At 53.2% G+C, this 16,985-nt stretch overlaps 1 protein-coding gene across 4 annotated transcripts in view; it reads left to right on the top strand.

Annotated features, from left to right (window-relative positions):
* The window catches only part of EXOC6B (exocyst complex component 6B), a 237,117-nt gene extending 221,127 nt beyond the window's left edge, over nucleotides 1-15,990 (top strand). For 2 of the 4 annotated variants that reach the window (XR_003254712.1, XR_003254711.1), the window contains 3 exons: nucleotides 6,198-6,262; nucleotides 6,381-9,063; nucleotides 9,292-9,375. Coding sequence is in view for 1 of the 4 variants with exons in the window: in XM_026072704.1 (XP_025928489.1) it covers nucleotides 9,292-9,404; nucleotides 15,847-15,973 (240 nt within the window). In the remaining 3 variants the exon portion in view is untranslated. Of the gene's footprint in view, nucleotides 1-6,197; nucleotides 6,263-6,380; nucleotides 9,064-9,291; nucleotides 9,405-15,846 lie in introns of those variants that run through there. The other 2 variants (XM_026072704.1, XM_026072696.1) reach the window with 2 other exon arrangements.
* Nucleotides 15,991-16,985: the final 995 nt, after the last annotated feature.

Genomic DNA, 16,985 nt, shown 5'->3' with positions numbered 1-16,985 from the left:
GGCTTTTTCCCCTCTTTCCCGTGACGGAGGAGGCTTGTTTGGAGAACTGCTGCTTCACCCACCCACCCCCCAACTAGTTTTCCTATATTTAGGGGAGTCTCTCCTTTGGGAACGGGTGATGAGTCCTTAAACCTTCTCCAGCTGTACTAAAGCATCCCGGTTTAACAGAAATACCAGCAGTTTCCACGTTGTTTCTGAAAGTTTTCCTCGGATCGGTCGATTTGGCAGCGCGGGTCAGGCCGGGCAGGCGAGAGACGCAGGCGCTGGGCCGAGGTTCCTGGCGCCTTTTGCTTCGCTTAGAAACCCCCTTTTCCCAGGCTCCCGATTTCCGCGGGATGTTCCTCTTGGGTGCTCTTTCCCTTCTTTTTCCAAGCCCCTCTTTCCTCCTTGCTTGCTCGCCCGGGCCGTAGCCGCTGCAGGCAGGAGTCACCCAAACCGGGCTCCCTTCCCCGGGGTGGCAATAGACCCCGAGACGCCTCGTCTCCTCGAAGAACGACCCATTTGCAGCGCTGGGACGTCGGGAAGCCGACGTGAGCCTTTCCCAAGCGTCACAGCCCCCGGCGGCGGCATCGGCGCCCGTCCCGCCGGGCCGCATCGCGCCCYGGTGCCCGCCGAGAGCGGCGATCGCCTCCGAAGGCGACGGCTTTGCTCGGGGAATGAATCCCCGCTTTGTGCCTCCTCAATGGCCGCGGCGAGCGTTATTCAGCGGCCGTTCCCTCGAGGGCGCTTCGCCGAGACGCTTTCGTGTCCGCTGGCGGCTGCCCRGCGTCGTCCCTTTGTCTCCTTCGGGCTCGTGGGGTCTCGAGGGGAGAAATCCCGTCGTCTTCGCTGCTCGGCGAACCCGCGTGAGGAGCCTGACGGGTAGAAATAGTTATTTCCAGCAGTGCAAATCGGCTAACAAACCCGGTTTTGCAAGAGTTTACTTCTCTCCTTTTACCCATTCGTAAAATCCCCGGCGGAGGCGGTTATCGCTGGAGCTGACGGATTTTTCCGAAGCGGCGAAATCCCACTGTTTTCGTACCGTGTATTTTTAGCGCCGGGGTGTTTTCTCAAGCGGCGTCGCGCGGCGCTTTGCRATGGCCCGCGGAGCTCGGGATTTCCCTAGAATTCAGTTCAGCCTTCCCGGCGGGCAGAGCTCCAGATAGCGACTGCGGCCAGGATCCCGCACCGTCATAGTCAACGAGAGCGTAAAGGAGCAGAGAACGGGGCCGCTGGGGACTTTCCGGGAGCCTGCGAGAGTGTCGCGGTGAGGTGACACGTTGATCCGCCGCGTCCCCACCCTTGGGCGTTGCGCTGCTTCGCCCCGGTTCGCTCGAACTCTGCCCGGCGTTTCGTGGCTCCTTCGTGTGGTTTGGTAGCAGACCGGCGGCAAACGCAACACGACAAAACCGCGGTTAGCCAAATAGGGGGTTTTTAGCATCAGTACCGGAGGGACCTACAATCAGAAATGCAGTATCTGTCAGGTGGAATTGTAATGCACACATGTAAAATTTTAATAAGACTCTTGGCATAAATATCTTCTAAAAAAAAGCCAAGCCATGCGATTACACCGGAACTTCAGAGTTCTGGAAAGCCGGAGATTTCCCTCCTAATAGATGGTGAACATTCGCAGCTGGAAAACCAGAAAACCTTTCTGCACACACAGTGCAGACCGAAAGCTTTCTGGAGGCCTTCCCCCTGGAAATCGGATTTACGAAATACAAAATCCTGTAAACTGGCAGTAAGATGAATCCGAAAATAATCCAGACTGGACAGATTAAGGCTTTGTCATCTCCAGCCTTGCTCCATCGCATTCTGTCCCTTCTGCCTTAAGTTCTTCTCCTGTCATTTCCGAGAACTATTTCACTTATAAGAAAACAGAAGAAGGCCAAAAGAGAAAGTTGCTGCCTTTAATTTTCAAAATAAAYCCAGTTAAAATGCGAGGTGAAGGACTTGAATTATTTTTCTTGCCTGCAGTTTGCATGTTTAGGCAGAAGGACAGTCTCCGGGCAGGACACTCGCCCAGGACCCACCTGAGCATGGCGTTATTTCACCTTGCGGAGATGCCCAAGCAGGGTGGACAACCCTGCTCCTCCGATCCAAATTAATGGTCAGAAGCGCGTCTCTCTCTCTCTTTCTTCCCCCTTCCATTACAGACAGCTCTCTGGCTAAGAAGGCAGGTCTGGTAAGCACCTAAAATGGGGTGAGATTAGTGTTACCTACACTCCCCGCGTGCTGATTCCCTGGCTCGTCGCAGTGCAGCCGTTGCACGCTGGGATGCAGCCCGGAGCCAGGGAAATAGGAGGTTACGAAGGGTGCCACCACCCTGACGCTCAACATGCATTCACTGCTTGGAGCAAAATCGTGGTTTCCGGTGAAATCGGTGACAAATCCGCTCCTGTTTTCATTTAGACCACGGTTTTACCCTCTTGCCCGCTCGGGAGTAGACGAGCGGCCGCGACGTCGCAGTTCCTGGTGCCTTTTCTTCTTGGCAACCCCCTTGTCCAAACCCCCGTCTCCCCATGGGTTAGCCTGTTTCCTTCTCTTTCAGTGTTACTTTCCCACGGGGCATAATTGAAACCTCCCCAAAATAAATTATTTTGAATGTACTTGTCTGTGGCTGCYGCTGCTGGAATCTCTCCGGGCTTTTGTGCTCTGCAGCAACCACCCGTCGGTGGGTGGCAGGGGCTGCCCAGCCTGCGGTGGGTACGGTTGGTTTGCAAGCTTGGCCATGGGCAACCTGGTGGTTGGCCCTGGTTCAGCTTTAGGAGTTGCTTGTGCTCCTTGAGGTCCCCGCGGGGACCGGCCGGGTCTTGCCCGCGTGTGTTGAGGTCCTGCAGAGCGGCTCGTCCYTCCGTTTGGGCAGGTCCGGGTGGCTCCTGCAAGGGGCCGAGCTGCTCCCTTCGCCTGCGGCTCCTCTTGCCGCCGTTCAGCCGCGTCGTTCGGTCGCCGAAAGGAGTTGACTAAAGACGAAAACCAAGCTCGGAAGGCGTACGGGCTAAYGGGGTGATGGTCTCCTTGGTGAGATCCCCCCAGCACCCGGGGGGCAGCGAAGCCCCTCGAGATCCCCCCATCGAGCCTGCCCGTACCCCCTGCCCGAGCTGCCCCATCTGCCCTGCTTTTCCGGGCAGCGACCTGACACCCTGCAACAACCCCGTGCTCGGAAAAGCTCCACCAGCACCCGGGGCCGGCTCTTCCAGACGCCTGTCTGTGCCCCGCTTTGAGATGCAGCGAGAACTAGAATACCTTCAGCTCCGTGTGATGCGAGAAATCCGGGATAACTGTGTTTAAATTTGTTTAAACGGGTTAACAGATTTGCTGGCTGATAGGCTGTAGCTGCCTTTACCTTTTTCATCCTTTCGCATGTGCGTGTGTGTTYTTTCTTTTATTATTATTATTTTTTTAGTAGCAGTTATGACTTTTTTTGGAGGGGAGGTTCGTTTCCTTATCGCCCGTTTGCCTCCAGCCCATCGCCGGCGGCTCTCCCGCTGCGCGGGTTTGTGTTGGCAGAGGGACACACTTGCCGAGCCGCCTCGATGCTCTCATCGCTCTCTGAAAGTAAATATCTTGGTGGATAAGAGGGCAGAGGATGTTTATYGCTCGGATTCTGGGTTTTTACTATATTAAGGGCCTCGAGCTGACGCTTGCAGACCTTGAAATAAAGTGCAAGTTAGTTCAGGGCAGGTTTTTTTTTGGTCCTTTTGCCATCCAGTTACTGTGTATCCATGAGACCGCTGTGCCAGTTTGCCTCTGCTGATGGATATTTTATWAATACAGATAGTTTATGCGTGAATTTAGCCTAGCAAAGTCGGGATGTTGAAAATAAAAGGGCTGGGGCGYGGGGGGAAAACACAAATGCAAGCACAGAGGTGATGACGGCTCTTCTGACTTTCGCAGGARCGAAGTGCACGGCTCTTATGCAACCCTGTCCCTTCGGCAGGGATTTAAAAAACAAAAGGTTTGCTCGCCAGAGAAAGATTGKGTTTCCATTTCTGGCGAGGCTGCAGGCTGCCCTTGCGCCTTGGAGCAGCTTAGTTTTTTGGACAGCTGCTGTTCGCTTTTCGTTGGGACGAGTTTTGCATCTTGCTTCAGCGGATGTCGCCTTGGGTGCAGTCTCGCGTCGGATCCATCCCCRCAACCTCCTGCTAATCGGGGAGAGTTGCATGTCCTCTCCTGGTTCGGCTCGGAGGCTGGATTCGTCCGCGATCCCAGAGCACTTGGTGCTTCTCGAGTGGCAGTTTCTTGACRGTCGAAAGCGTTTGAGTGCACGTCCCCGGTGCCCCGGCCGTGGATGTGCAGAGCGGCGCTGCGTCAGTGCAGAAGCGGGAGAAGGCAAAGCTGGGAAGGGAGGAGGGTCCAGGGGAGGAGCCACGGAGGCCGGCGTTCCATCAAGTCGGGAAATTTAGGAATTTTTATTTCACGTATCGTTCCTGCAATAACACTTGACCTTTGTGGCTCAGGCTTGTGGAAGGGGAGGGCAGGAGAGGTCCTGGGGGCTGAGAGGTAGGACAAGTCCTTTTTACGTAGGTTGGTTTTCACCGTGGAGAACATGGACCTCCCTTTTCGGCCACCTCCTTTAACTCTATGTCCCTTTTTCTTGTTCGTGTAGCTCCATGATGTTTTGTGTAGCTGGTTTTAGATGTTGCATAGTGTCCTGACGCTATTGGCAGTAGTATGAAGATCTGAGAAACTCCCTTGGCAGGCGGCGTTGTTGAAGGAAGCACCTGGGCCGGGAGCTTGTAGCACCMCAAATACAACACCAAGGAAGAGTTGTGCCATGCAGCCGCTTTCTGTTTCTCATCTTTCTCTTTTTGTTTCTCATCTTTCTCTTCAAGAACGGGATTAYGTCTTGTCTCTTGCTCTTGGCTTCAGAATAATTCAGAGTCAACCCTTTAGTTTGTCTRTGAGGATCATGGTTTTCTCGGCCAACACGGTTTCAAGTTTTCTAGCCTGAGCTTTGAGGGTTGTAGACCACCACGAAAAGCTTCAACTCTCTTGGGCTTCAGTTGCCTCTGGTTTGTCCCGGTGTCTTTTGTGATCCAGTCAGCTCCATGCCAGTTTTGTTGTCTCACGGACTGGTCAGATTTTTAGGTGCAAGCTCAAACTGAGGCCGTCGTACATCACCTCCCGGGTTCGTACAGCGCCCGCTGCGATCTCGGTGCAAAGTGTGCAAATTGCGGTGCTTGCTTTGATGCCGTTCCAGGAGCGCTGGCAAAGCTCGCAAACTCTGTTTTGAATCAGTTCGGATTCGCATTACGCTATTTCTGGCTTGGCTGAAAGAATTTTATCCAGATTCGGCGCTGTCATCTCATGTCAAGGGGAACACGCTGTCTCGCGTTGGGTTTAATCTGGAGGAGAGGCGCTTGCAGAGGCATTGTCATGTCCCGGTTCCCTTCGCCGCAAGCACGCTGCTAAATTGTAGCCATCCTTTCCCTGTGCTTGATGGGAGGGCTGTAAAAACACGCTGTAAAATAATCTTTGCTTTGAAGAGCTTGAGATCATGGTATTACAAGGGAAATGGAAAAGAGGCGTTTTGAGCGTTTTTTTACAGAAGTGGAACTGAGGTAGATGGAGAGAAAGTGACTTTTGAGCCCTTGCAAAGGGGAGGCTGCGGCAGGGCTGGGAACTGGTCCCCGGTCCAGTTCTTTCATCCCAGCATCGCCTTCCCCGCGTTGCCGTTTGAGCAAGACAGCTCGCGTTCCCCAAGGACGCCGGCGCTGCGTTTTCGTGCYCCCCCCCTTGCGTTTTTGTCCCGGCCGTGCCGTTCCCTCGCAGCGGAGATGGAGGATGTGAACGAGCGCACGCAGTCGGTTTCCGCTTGTTTGCGGAGATGCGACGGGGGTGGAATCGGTGTGCATCGGGGGCGCGCGCGAGGAGGTTCCCCRGGCAGCTGTGCTGCTTGTGGTTTTCGGTGTGTGTGTGCATAAAAACACAATCTCTTTCAGGACCTTCCTTTTGAAGGCACGCTCAAACCTTTCTGCATTTCTTCATTTTTTATAAATATGCACATGAACAWATATACCCGCCCCATCCGTGTTTTTTGCAGAAAGCACACTTTTCTCGCCCCCGGGAAACGGTTTCTTGCAAGCTGCAAGTTTGCCGTCCTGCTCTTTGCACACAGCACGTCTGCAGCTTTCTGAGCTTATTGCACTTTAATATCATCACAGTAAAAGCTCTTTTTTTTTTCCTCTCTCTCTCTTCTTTTCCTTTCCCCCCAGTGCGCACGCTGTCGAGTTTGATTTATAGCCTTGAAAAGGAGACTCTTTGGTTTGAAGAATTAATGGTATTTGCATATTTTATTTTGGAATCTCCCCCGGAAGGCCTGCCCGAGCCCTTGGAGGAGCTGGGCTGCCGGGGCCCTGBGTGCAGAACTGCTTCTTTTTTTTTTTTTCCCCTTTCAGATTTAGCTGCAGAGGTGAAAAGTTTAAACAGTAAAACCCATAAAACCACATTTATGTGACAGATAAATCGTTTCGAGACGGCTTGYCCTGAGCTGTCAGGCTCCCTGCTGCAAGACCTCTCCCCGGCGTCCCCGAAGGAATACCCAGCGCTGCTGCGTCGGCCGCCCGGCGAAGCCGTGCCGCCGGCCRAATACCAGCGATGCCTCCCGACGGCGCTGCGCGAGGAAGTTGGAGCCCGAAGGTGCTGGCCTGGCCGGCCCCGGAGACCTTCGGGTCTGCCTAGCTGGCCAGATGGATGTGGGTAAACAGTTGGAAAATACACAGACTATCCATCACTGTCACCAGCTGGCTCCCGGGAGCCTTGCTCGCCGGGAAGGTCCAGCCTAGCCCGGGGTGGGGATGCGTTTAGGACAGGTCGCCTTCTTCGGGTTTCTTTGCCGTGTGCCAATCCCGTAGTGATGCCAACAGCTGGAGCTGCCCGTACTGCGTGATGGAGGTGGACTGAAGGACCGCAGCTTCGCTCCCGGCCACTCCAGCACCGCTTCAGCCAGTGGCAGCGCAGGCGAGCCGGCCCGCGGGGTGCCGGGAGCYGGCAAATCCCAAGGCTGTCCCAGCRGGTGCCGGTGCCCTGGTCGGTCCGGTGTCCGGATGTGCCCGTTATACGGGAATACGTTGTGCTCCGTCGTTCACAGCTTGCCCGCGGCACGCTGGGCCCCGCCGCGTCCCGGTGGGGCAGACACCAGGCTCCGACTTAGCCCCTGCAGCRCCCTGGAGCCGTCGGCAAACCTGCCGCAAGAGTTTCGAGCCTGGCGTGCCGGGTGGAAAGAGGACGGGAAAACACCTTTCCGGCTGTGTCTTTAAGGACCCTCGGGCRCTTCCCTTTGGAAAAAAAACTCCTGCAGACGATGCGCAGCTCCAGCGCAAAGTTAACACGAGGGGGGCCGCAGCGCGGACCTCCTGTGCAAAGCCTCGGAGAAGGGCGAGACGGAAAAGCCCTCCGAGGTCCCGTCTAATCCGTTCCCCCCCGCTGCCGGCGCGGGCGATTGTTCCCCGCCGCTCGCTTTCTTCGCTGTGACCTACATAGTCAAAAAGAATCRTGTTGCACATTTTTGTTTGGGACCTCGAGGTCTTCAAGGAGCCAAATCCCCGGCTTTGTGGGGCGGCAGGGCTCGCGCCTCCGGCGGCACCATGGAGACGCCGCCACAATGAGCTCTCTATGGGCCGCGCTTTGCTGCGGGACGGGCGCTGCCGGGTGAAACAGTCCGTGCAATCGGGCCCGCGACAGAGCGGCCGCGGGAGCTCTCACCGAYGGCAGGCTGAAGGACGGCAGGGGAACGCAGCCGCTCTTAATTAACTTGTTTTACGTGRCGTGGATTAGTGCTGCGCCTTTCTGAACATCTCCTGGTTCCTCTGCTACGTCCTTACGGTTGGAAGAACCTGGCTAGGTGAAGAGGGCAGTCCCCTGAGGGAGAAGAAAGTTTAGAGGGAGAAAGCTGTGGGAGCTATTAATTTGTTATTGCTGCCTTGGAAAATAGTAATGACGGCAAGACAGTGAAAACCCTGCATGTAGGATGGCGCGTGGCTTCAAAGCTCTTGGTCCGAGGGCCCAGTAATGTTCTACAGAGATGTGACAGCCTGGCTTAGGTATTTAAGCCTTGTGACAGCAATCTGGTGGGTTTTTTTTTACCTTGTTACCTTTCTCAGACACCTTACAAGGAGTCCAAGGATGCCAGGGCTTGGTGGACCACCAAAACTTGTTCCATCCAGTTCACTGTGCTGAAAAAATTAGAAGCCACAAGGGAAGGGAAGGGGATCAGACTGGGAAAACTCAAGCTTTGGCGGGGTGGACAATATTGCTGGTGAGCCAGATGACAAAAGTCAGCCAGGTTATGCTTACGAAAGACGGCAGCGTGAATGTCAAGTAGGCGAGATCGGACGCCAAGTATTTGACGAGCGTGGTCTGCGTGGCCGAAGTGGGAGAGTGGGGAGAAAGTGCAGGTGTCCAGGGCAGTCGCTCTGGAAAGGAGGGAGCTTGAAGGAGCTTCTGGGATCCTAGGTTGGGGGGAGGCATTTGGGGAAACTGGGATTCATTTGCTTATTCCTTGCCCGAGGTCAAGGCCAGCCCAGGGACTGATGCTGGGAGAAGGCCTCAGGGTTACGTGGGAGCCTTGGGCACGGTGAGAGCACACGTATGGTGCACACCAGTGCTTGCTTTGTAGACCTGAAGGGCTTCGCATGAGAAATTGCCACCTGCGCTGTCGGGGCTCTGCGGCAGAGATTGTCACGGACGTCTGGGTAAACCTGCCTTTGCCTCCTGCCTACCCCCGGAGCTGCCAGGGGACTTCAGTGGTTTCTCGAACGAACGGCTGGAAACCACCTGAGACTCCCAGGCTCCTTCTGTAGCTGCATTAACCTAAGATAAACCGCTGCACTCCTGGATGTCTGTCATACCTCCCCCGGGGAGCTTTGTTCATTAGAGACGCTTACAAAGCACTTTGAAGCTGTTAAGAAATCTCAACGAGCACGACRAGAAATCCTTGTGGCCCAGCTAAAGAGAAGCGGATGGTAACTTGGGAACAGAAGAAGTTGTCTATGACTTCAACCACAAAAATACCCTCCTCCTGCAGTTTGAAGCGTCAGGACGCTGCGGTTCTTCTCTCGCTCTGCCACTGACCTCCTCCAGGTGTTTGATTTATCGCTTACGCACGTAGCACCTCCATTTCTCCCCTAAAATAGAGATAACGTGCGGGAGGAGCACGTTATGACTGAATTAGCTAAAATGGTAAAACGTTTTGAATGTTTTTTCTGCTTAATGGCGCCTGTCCAGGTTTTTTGCCAAGTTTTARGTAAACCTGCTCTCTAGCCAACTCTTAAAAATCTCTTTTCGTTTGTTTTTCTGTTTGTGCTGCAGCTCTTAGATCTGTTTATCCAGTGGGACTGGTCAACGTATTTGGCCGACTACGGGCAACCCACGTGCAAGTACCTTCGCGTGAACCCCACGACAGCCCTCGTCCTGCTGGAAAAGTGAGTGCAGGTCCAGACACTCTCTGGACAGTTTTCAGCCCTGTCTCTCTTTAAGCAAGCGTGTCGCAGCCGTGCTTTTCCTCACGCGCACTGCCTGGACGGAGCAGCCTCGGGGAGCAGGGCTGCTGGGGAGCCTGCCTTCAAAGGTTTCACCTCTGCCTCTACAGTGGAAGCTCTAGTAGGAAATCCCTTTTTGTCGCGCTAACCTGAATTCCGTTTTTTATATCAAAACCCATTGAATTGGCCAAAGCTCTCTCTTTCTGCTTCACTTTTAAGCAGTTTCCCATGTTCCACAATAGTCTTCCACTGTACAGAGGTGTATCTGAAGCAAGCCCCCCAAAATCATTTAAAATTGGTAGCCTGCAGCTCTCTTCTGTGGTTCCATGTAGAAGATTGCAGGCTAAAAGCCCAGCTATGGGACAGTTTGCTGTTAGAAAGGACAGGATCTGTACTGTCAGGTAAGCATGAGTTGGAGCCTCTTTGAAGTCTGGACTTGCCCAGGTAGTTTGTATGCAAGCAAATGCTTTGCACAGCTTCAGCCTGAGGAGCAGAGCCTGAGCGCTGGCCCGGGGCATCAGGACACTTCAGGTGAGCTCTGCTTGTGTCCKCTGCGGGGATTTCGAGATCAGCACAGTAGGGAGCCTTTGAGCCGTGGTTGCAACCAGTCTTGCAAGCCAACAGCATGGACAGAAAGTTCATGAGTTATGAAGAGCATGCACTGAGCACATGCTCTAGAGCACCTCGCAGTAGCCTAAACTCCAGAGGCCTTGGTCCATCAGCCAAAGTAGCATTTTTGGCTTCTMTTTAAAAGCTGTAGGCAGGTGTTGGCCAGCACCATCAAGAAAGCACTGAGGGAATGCATCAAATGTGCTTTGTCTGTGTATGCTCCTCTGCAGGGCAGTAGTGCCAGCTCTGCCCTACGCTCCTCGTCCCCTTAGAAAATCCCAGCCCAAATGGTGGACTCACATATGGGGACAACGCATTTGCTTTAGTCCCTAAGAGCAGGAGTCCCTTAACTTGTTGCTTCTCTAGCATGTAGTTGCAATTGGAGGGACACTCATCCTGCCCAYAGTAGGAGATGGCTCAGATGACACCTTCTCTGGTAGACCTCCATGCTCTCACCGGGAGGAACATCCCTACTCCTGTCCCTTTGCTTGCAACAGACCTCTCAGCCTTGCAGCTGTGAGCGAGTCACCAGCTGATCTGACAGCAAAGTGACCTGCCAAAAATAATTAGTAATTTTCCAAGCAGCTCATGCTGTGGCCACTCCGTTGCCAAGTCTTGCATGGAGCAAGGTAGCATAAGCATGGCCTCCTTCTTTGGCAGTARTTTCCGGTTAGATTTGTTTAAGTTTAACATGAAAGCAAATCCCTAGGATGAATTTGAGTTGCTTTTTTGGGGGTACCTCTTTCTTGGAGTGGGTATCTCTTTTTTTTAGGATATGAGAATACCTAATTTCACATCAATTCATGGCACATAAATGTTGTCAGTATGGTACACAGGGACTAAACTGATGGAGCTGGTGCTTGGAAAGCACTTCTGTACATTATGGCATTATTTGTATGTATGCGTTGTATAATATTAGATGTGTATGTGCTAAGGATTATTTGCAACCTGACATCCGTGATCTAAAAGCCTGCAGCATATTCAGGCTTTTGGTAAAATGACAAACAACCAAGAGCTTGGACGCTCAGCAGTCAGAAGAGCTGGGGACTTGGAAGCAGGCAGGCAGCTGGGATGGGTAACAGCTAGTTGGGAAGACTGGGGGSAGCAAGAAGGCAGCTCCCTGTTCCCGGCGCTGAGCTCCGATTCCCTGTTTTTTGCCCTTTTCCCCAGGTAGTGCTTGAACGCGAACCATCCGCACTCTGTGGTGTTATTAAGAAAAGAGAAAAAGCCACAAAGCTCAGCTCCGCTTGCCAGCGTTCTCATTTTAAGGGAAATCTCACGTATCCGGTTTGCTTTCCAGAGACAGCCCCGGCGTAGTCATTCGTTTGGCTCCCGCGCGCTCGCGGCGCGGCGCTGCTTGGCATTAGGGACGTGCTCGTGCCGTCTCGTTTCTGTCCCCAGTCAGGCTTCAGGCACATTGGGGAGTCTCTCWATAGCCCAAGGCCGGCTCCATCTCRCCCTTTTTGGTTTCCAAAGGGTCTGGTCTCCTGGGGACACCTGAGACCCTGCACTGGACCGGGCATTAACTCTAGGCGCGTGAGCTCCTCTCCAAACTCGGAGACCAGATCCCCAACCGTGTCTGTACTTAACTAGCTYTGCCCACAGGACGACATGAAATTCTGATCCGCTGGTTCGGTTTTTAACTTGTTTTCATGATTATCTCTTTTCCTAATCACACATCTCTCGTAGGATATCACGAGTGTAAGTATGCTGCTTGCTTGGGCTTTTACCTTCACCTCGCAATGACTTTATTGTTTGATTTAAATGGAGCACTAAATGATCTAAATGCAAGCTGTCTTTGAAACGGTTCCCGCCGGTAACTTTATCGTCTCAAATGCACTACTTACAACTAAAAGAGGAGCTTTTATTGTGTTGCTTTTTTTCTTATAGATTAATTTAAACAAAGCTTGACTCCATTTAAGGTGGTGTTTGTTGACCGGGGTGGGGACAGCACTGAGCTTTCTCTCTCCCTTCTGCTTTTAGTTCTTATGCTAGTACATAGGGACGACAGTACAAAAGTGGAGTCAGTTGTCCTAGGGCTCTGCAGGCACGAGCTTTAAGAAGTAAAAGTGTCAAACCTCCAAAGACCTTCCTAGCTGCTCAAACACACTGCCTCTCTGTTTTAAACCTGATATTCTTGGCGTCCTGGTTCAAAGCCCTATCTGTGACAGTGCGATCCAGCTGCTGAAAGATCAGGCGCTCCCTATAGCCAAATGTTGGAAAAGAAACGGGCTTGAGTTCAGGGATCGGGATCAAAACATGCTTTCTGGCCGTGACGGCAACTCTACAGATGGAGGCCGTGGTCCCAGACCAAGGCTGCAGGGCCAACTTGTGCCGTTCCCACCCCGGGCTAGTCCCTCAGCTGGGATTTTGGAAGAGTATGTTTCTGTCCAGATTGGGTCCATGACCCTGGTGCCCAGGTGACCCTCCCAAACATCTGTAGTAGCAAAACTGAGGAGGCTGGGAGCAGCTTGCGCCAACACCATCACAAGAGAAACGCCTTTTGAGCCACCAACTTGAGGGTACGTCTACCCACTGGCTTGCAGGCGCGCGCAGACTTGCTCTGCTTGCTCTCCAAGCCTACGAGGAGATATCTAACAACGTGAGCCCTGAACGAATATGCCTTATTGCAGTCCGGCTTCCTGCCTGCAGAGTTAATGCAGACGTTGCTTGATGACCTGAAGTCCAGAACTCCTATACTGAAGGGTTAGCTGACTCTTCAGTTTTGTAAATCTGTTCTTAATAGCTGGTAAAGTCCTTATAAACCCGTATCTGTATCTAATGTTTGCCTGTAGTTGTGAAATTCCTTTTGTACACGGTGAGGTTAATAGGATCGAGTAGTTCAGAGGGCCTGAAGATTAGCAACTGGACGCTCGATCCCCAGGAAAGATGCCTGGCCACACGTGGCTGGTGACGCAGCTCCCAGCAGTGATTCAACTTTGTAGGCGAATCTATCCAAAGGAATGCACAGATTTCCAAAGAATCATCGTGACCCCAAATGTCCCTTAACCAGCATTTGTTTACCATGGCAAAGCCAAGGCACAAAGTATGATCTTRCTGCATCATCCGCTGTGCATGTCAGCCAGCAATCCCGCTATGCTTTTCCACGGCTCYTGGAAGCAGAGCTAACTGCATATGCGCTAGACACCTAAGACAGCAGTCCTGCCTTTGACACCGCCCGGATCGCATCGGCCCGGTGTCTGCCTGCAGAGCTTTGACGGCCGCAGGGCTGGAGCCCGCGGTGTCTCCTCGAACGGTAGTCGGATCTGAAGGCTCAGCCTCTTCCAGGGCTTGCATCCGGTTTCTGCCTGCCGTACGCCTGCATGTCCCTGTGCTCCCGGGACGCTGCTGCGGTGGCCTGGRCTCTGCCGTGGTGGGGTCCCCGGCACAGGCCGTATGCCTGGGCTTCTGCAGGATTGGAAGTTCTGCAGGTGGCTTCACTAAGCAAGGAAATCCAGCCGTTAGTACCTGCAAATTCCCAGGGGGTTGATGTTCGGAGGTACCGGCAACATYGGTGCCTCCTGGATACTCAGGAAGTTCAGATCTAGCTACAGCTTCAGCAGGTCCACCTGCCTGCATTAGCTGTCGCGATCAGGTTATTGACAACACAAATGGGTGCTCTGACTTTAACGTTTCGTCATCCTGATCCATAGCTTTATCCGTGCAACTCCTTGATAATTCAGCAGGAAGCGCAAAGATGGTATTTCCTTGCACACAACGCTGTTTTCTTAAAAAWTAACGTTTCATGGGAATAAATCTTCTCCTCACCTGCAGCCTTAAACAGCTCCCTTGAGATCAGACACAAAGGGCTGTAAGGAAGAAAACTACCCAGGAGGAGAAGGAGGAAAACTCTTAGGGCAGAGAGGATTTGCTGTAACCCCCCCCACGCATTACCTTTGGGTACAACGTGCAAAAAAAATCGGTACTTYTGGCCCTTCAGTATTGCTATAGCTGGCGGCAGCGCAAGGGATGTGGCGCTGGGCTGAGGACCCGAAGAGACGGGTTTGCTTTCAGCAAGTCCGATGTCCCTGCCTAGCCTGGGAAGCAGCAGCGGTGCTCCCGACCTTCCCTGTAGAGCGTTTGGAGTCCCACCGGAGCTGCATAACRCTGCGTGAGAAATAGGTGTTACGCTTCCGTGACGATGGTTAGTTTTAAAACCCRTGGAACTGCACCGCCTGCGATGTGCGTGCCTTGAAAACCTCCCTTCCCGCCGGTGTCTGTGCTGCCCGGTTCTTGCACTGGCAACCTGCTTGGGTTAAAAAAAAAAAAAAAAAGAAAGAAAAGCAAAGAAAAATTACTTATTTTGCTGAATAAAATTGCTCCAAGCTATCTCGTTACTGTTGGGAAAGCAGCTCCATTGTAATCCTGTGTCTTTGGGCACTTATAACTTTAGCAAATTACCCTTTGGGATAAAGTTGTTATCCTTGTTTTCAGTTCCAAGCTAGATGTTTTTTGGAACATTTCAGATTCCCTTTGGCTCTTTTTAGGAAGATTGAAGCATGAAAAAACTTGGGTTTTTTTTCTTTAATCTGTTAAGTAAGTTTCAAGAGGTTTGTTTTGTGCTCGGATAGCTCAAAACCCCCTAATTTGATGAGCTGCCAACTTTCCAAGGACTATCATCACTATTTCCCAATCACTGCGAGGCTTCATTTAGGTACCCATAGCCCAAAACGCAGGCTTATGTGACTCGTCCAAAGCCGTCGGCCTCTGCCAGATCTGATTTAACGAGAAAATCATTTACAAATTACGGTCTTTAAAAAAAAAAAAAAGYGGTGCCTTCTCAGAACCGGCGGGTTGGATGCCACCAGCCCGCTGCCTTTAGGATCTGCCGTCGCTCCGTCGAAGGGTTGACCCTTGCGGGGCAGTTTCCCTTCCCGGCTTTACCTGCGGTCGCCCCCTCCCCGGTCGCGGCATGTGATCCGCGAACGCTTCAGCCGTGCGACGGATGCAGCTGCGCGCGCGAGCGTGCACGAGGCCGGAGCTTTGCACGCCGGAGAGAAACGGAGCCGCCCCGGTTTCGCCTCCCGCTGGCTTGCCTTTCCTTTGGCTTTCCGGAGCCCTCGGGGCGCTTGTTGAGACCAGTGGGCTAGTTGGTGTGCTCGAAGTGCAATTTAAGGAGGGGGGAAAAAAAAAAGAAAAAAGAAAAGAAAAGCAGATCTCGAGGAGATTTGTAATTTGGGGAAACCGGCGCTGGATTCCTGTGGTTTAACGCTGTGCAGTATTTTAAGTTTAACAGCGCAGAAACTTGGTGGCTGCTGCGGCGGCTGCATCTCTCGGCCGCCTGCAGCGCGCCGTTGCAAACGATAAACACTAACGCTGTGGATCTGACGCTAAATTTTTAATTTCCTGCCGCTTTCACCGTTGCTCTCGTAACACTGCRGCCTCGTCACCGAGCGTTTAACGAGATGACGCGGGAACGTAGCAAAAGCCGGAAGGAAGGAGGGGCGAGCCGGGGCTTTAGAAACTYGTGCGCGGAGGCAGTGCGTGCGGGCAGAGCCCCTGCCGCGGCGCCGGGCTGCGATTCGCAGGGTTCGAAGCGAAACGGTGGAGAGACGCTGCGTAAGGAGAGGCACCTACCCGGCTCGGGGTGCCCCCTCTTTGCACGCATCCGTCCTAAAAATTGGGAGCAGACCCTTCGGATGCCGTCGCCTCCWTTTTCCCCAGCGGGACGAGCCTCGCGCGCGGCTTTACTCGGGGTTCGTTTATGGGTTCGGGGCGCCGCGTTTCGGAGCAAAGCGCTTGCCATAACCTGACCGGCTCTTTCTGCTCTGCGCAGGATGAGGGACACGAGCCGCAAGAACAACGTGTTCGCGCAGTTCCGCAAGAACGAACGGGACAAGCAGAAGCTCATAGACACGGTGGCCAAGCAGCTCCGCAGCCTCATCAACAGCCACCACTCGTGAGGGCACCGGCCGCTCGGGAYGAGACTCTGGGACCGGCGGGCTCCGCCGCGTGCCTGCGCTCGGCGTTCTTGCTCAAAGAGAATATCTGTATTTTTTTATTCGCCTGTATAGTCCTCGTGAAACCTACCCTTCTGGCAAAACGCTCCTTGTTAAACAATCCCGGGGAAGGAGGGCGGCGCTGGTCGTGCTGGCGCAGGGACGGTGGGGTCGGGAGTCTCCGTTATAAGCTCCTATTTTCTGGGGTTTRTAAAGCGAGGGTAAAAGCTGAAGGCTCAGAGAGAAGTTCACACCCAGACTATTTTTTTTTTTTTTTTTGTGTGTGCGCGTGTGCGTAAGCCAAATTCGAAGAATCAGTTTGACTTTCTTTTGTTAAGTTATTCAATCGCAGAACAAATGAAAACAAAAAATATATATATACGTATTGGGAGCAGCCGCGGTTTCGGATTCTTTTCACGGACTCCGGTAAAACGAGCGCGTGTTTAGAAGAGGGTCGCTTGTTAGCCTGCCTTGCAGATTTGCCTGTTGGATTTACGTAGGAAGAGGGGCGAACCAATTTCCCAACCATTTTATTTTATTTTATTTTATTTTTTCCTGGAAGGGCTGATTTCCACCTTAGCTCGCGGATCCCTTGCGGGGAGGCAGCAGCTGGAGCTGCCCCCCCCCCAGCCCGTTCCCGCACATCTGCAACCGCGGCGCTCCGAGCGGATGTGCGCTGAGCTGCGCCGCTGGGACCTGCCGCCRTCTTTCGTACCCGCACCGAATGTAAAAGGGCTCAAGAGCTGCCGAAGGAATCGGCGCGAAGGCCCTGGCTGGCCCCGAAGTGGAGACGGCAGCATCCGACTCCCCCCCCCGGCTCAGAAGTGCCTAAGGACAACATTCTCCTCTTTGCGCTGGAGGTGCCCATACATCATCTCCTCAAATCAAGACATCCTTTGAGGGCAACCCGGACGCTATCAACAGGACGTTAATCGCGGGGTTCGTGTTACAGAGAGAGGGGACTTTTGCCCTTATC

This window comes from Apteryx rowi, unplaced genomic scaffold (assembly GCF_003343035.1).
Source record: "Apteryx rowi isolate R43461 unplaced genomic scaffold, aptRow1 scaffold_35, whole genome shotgun sequence".
Taxonomy (NCBI): Eukaryota; Metazoa; Chordata; class Aves; order Apterygiformes; family Apterygidae; genus Apteryx; species Apteryx rowi.
The sequence above is the reverse complement of the archived record's forward strand: the minus strand, read 5'-3'. Positions and strand labels throughout refer to the sequence as shown.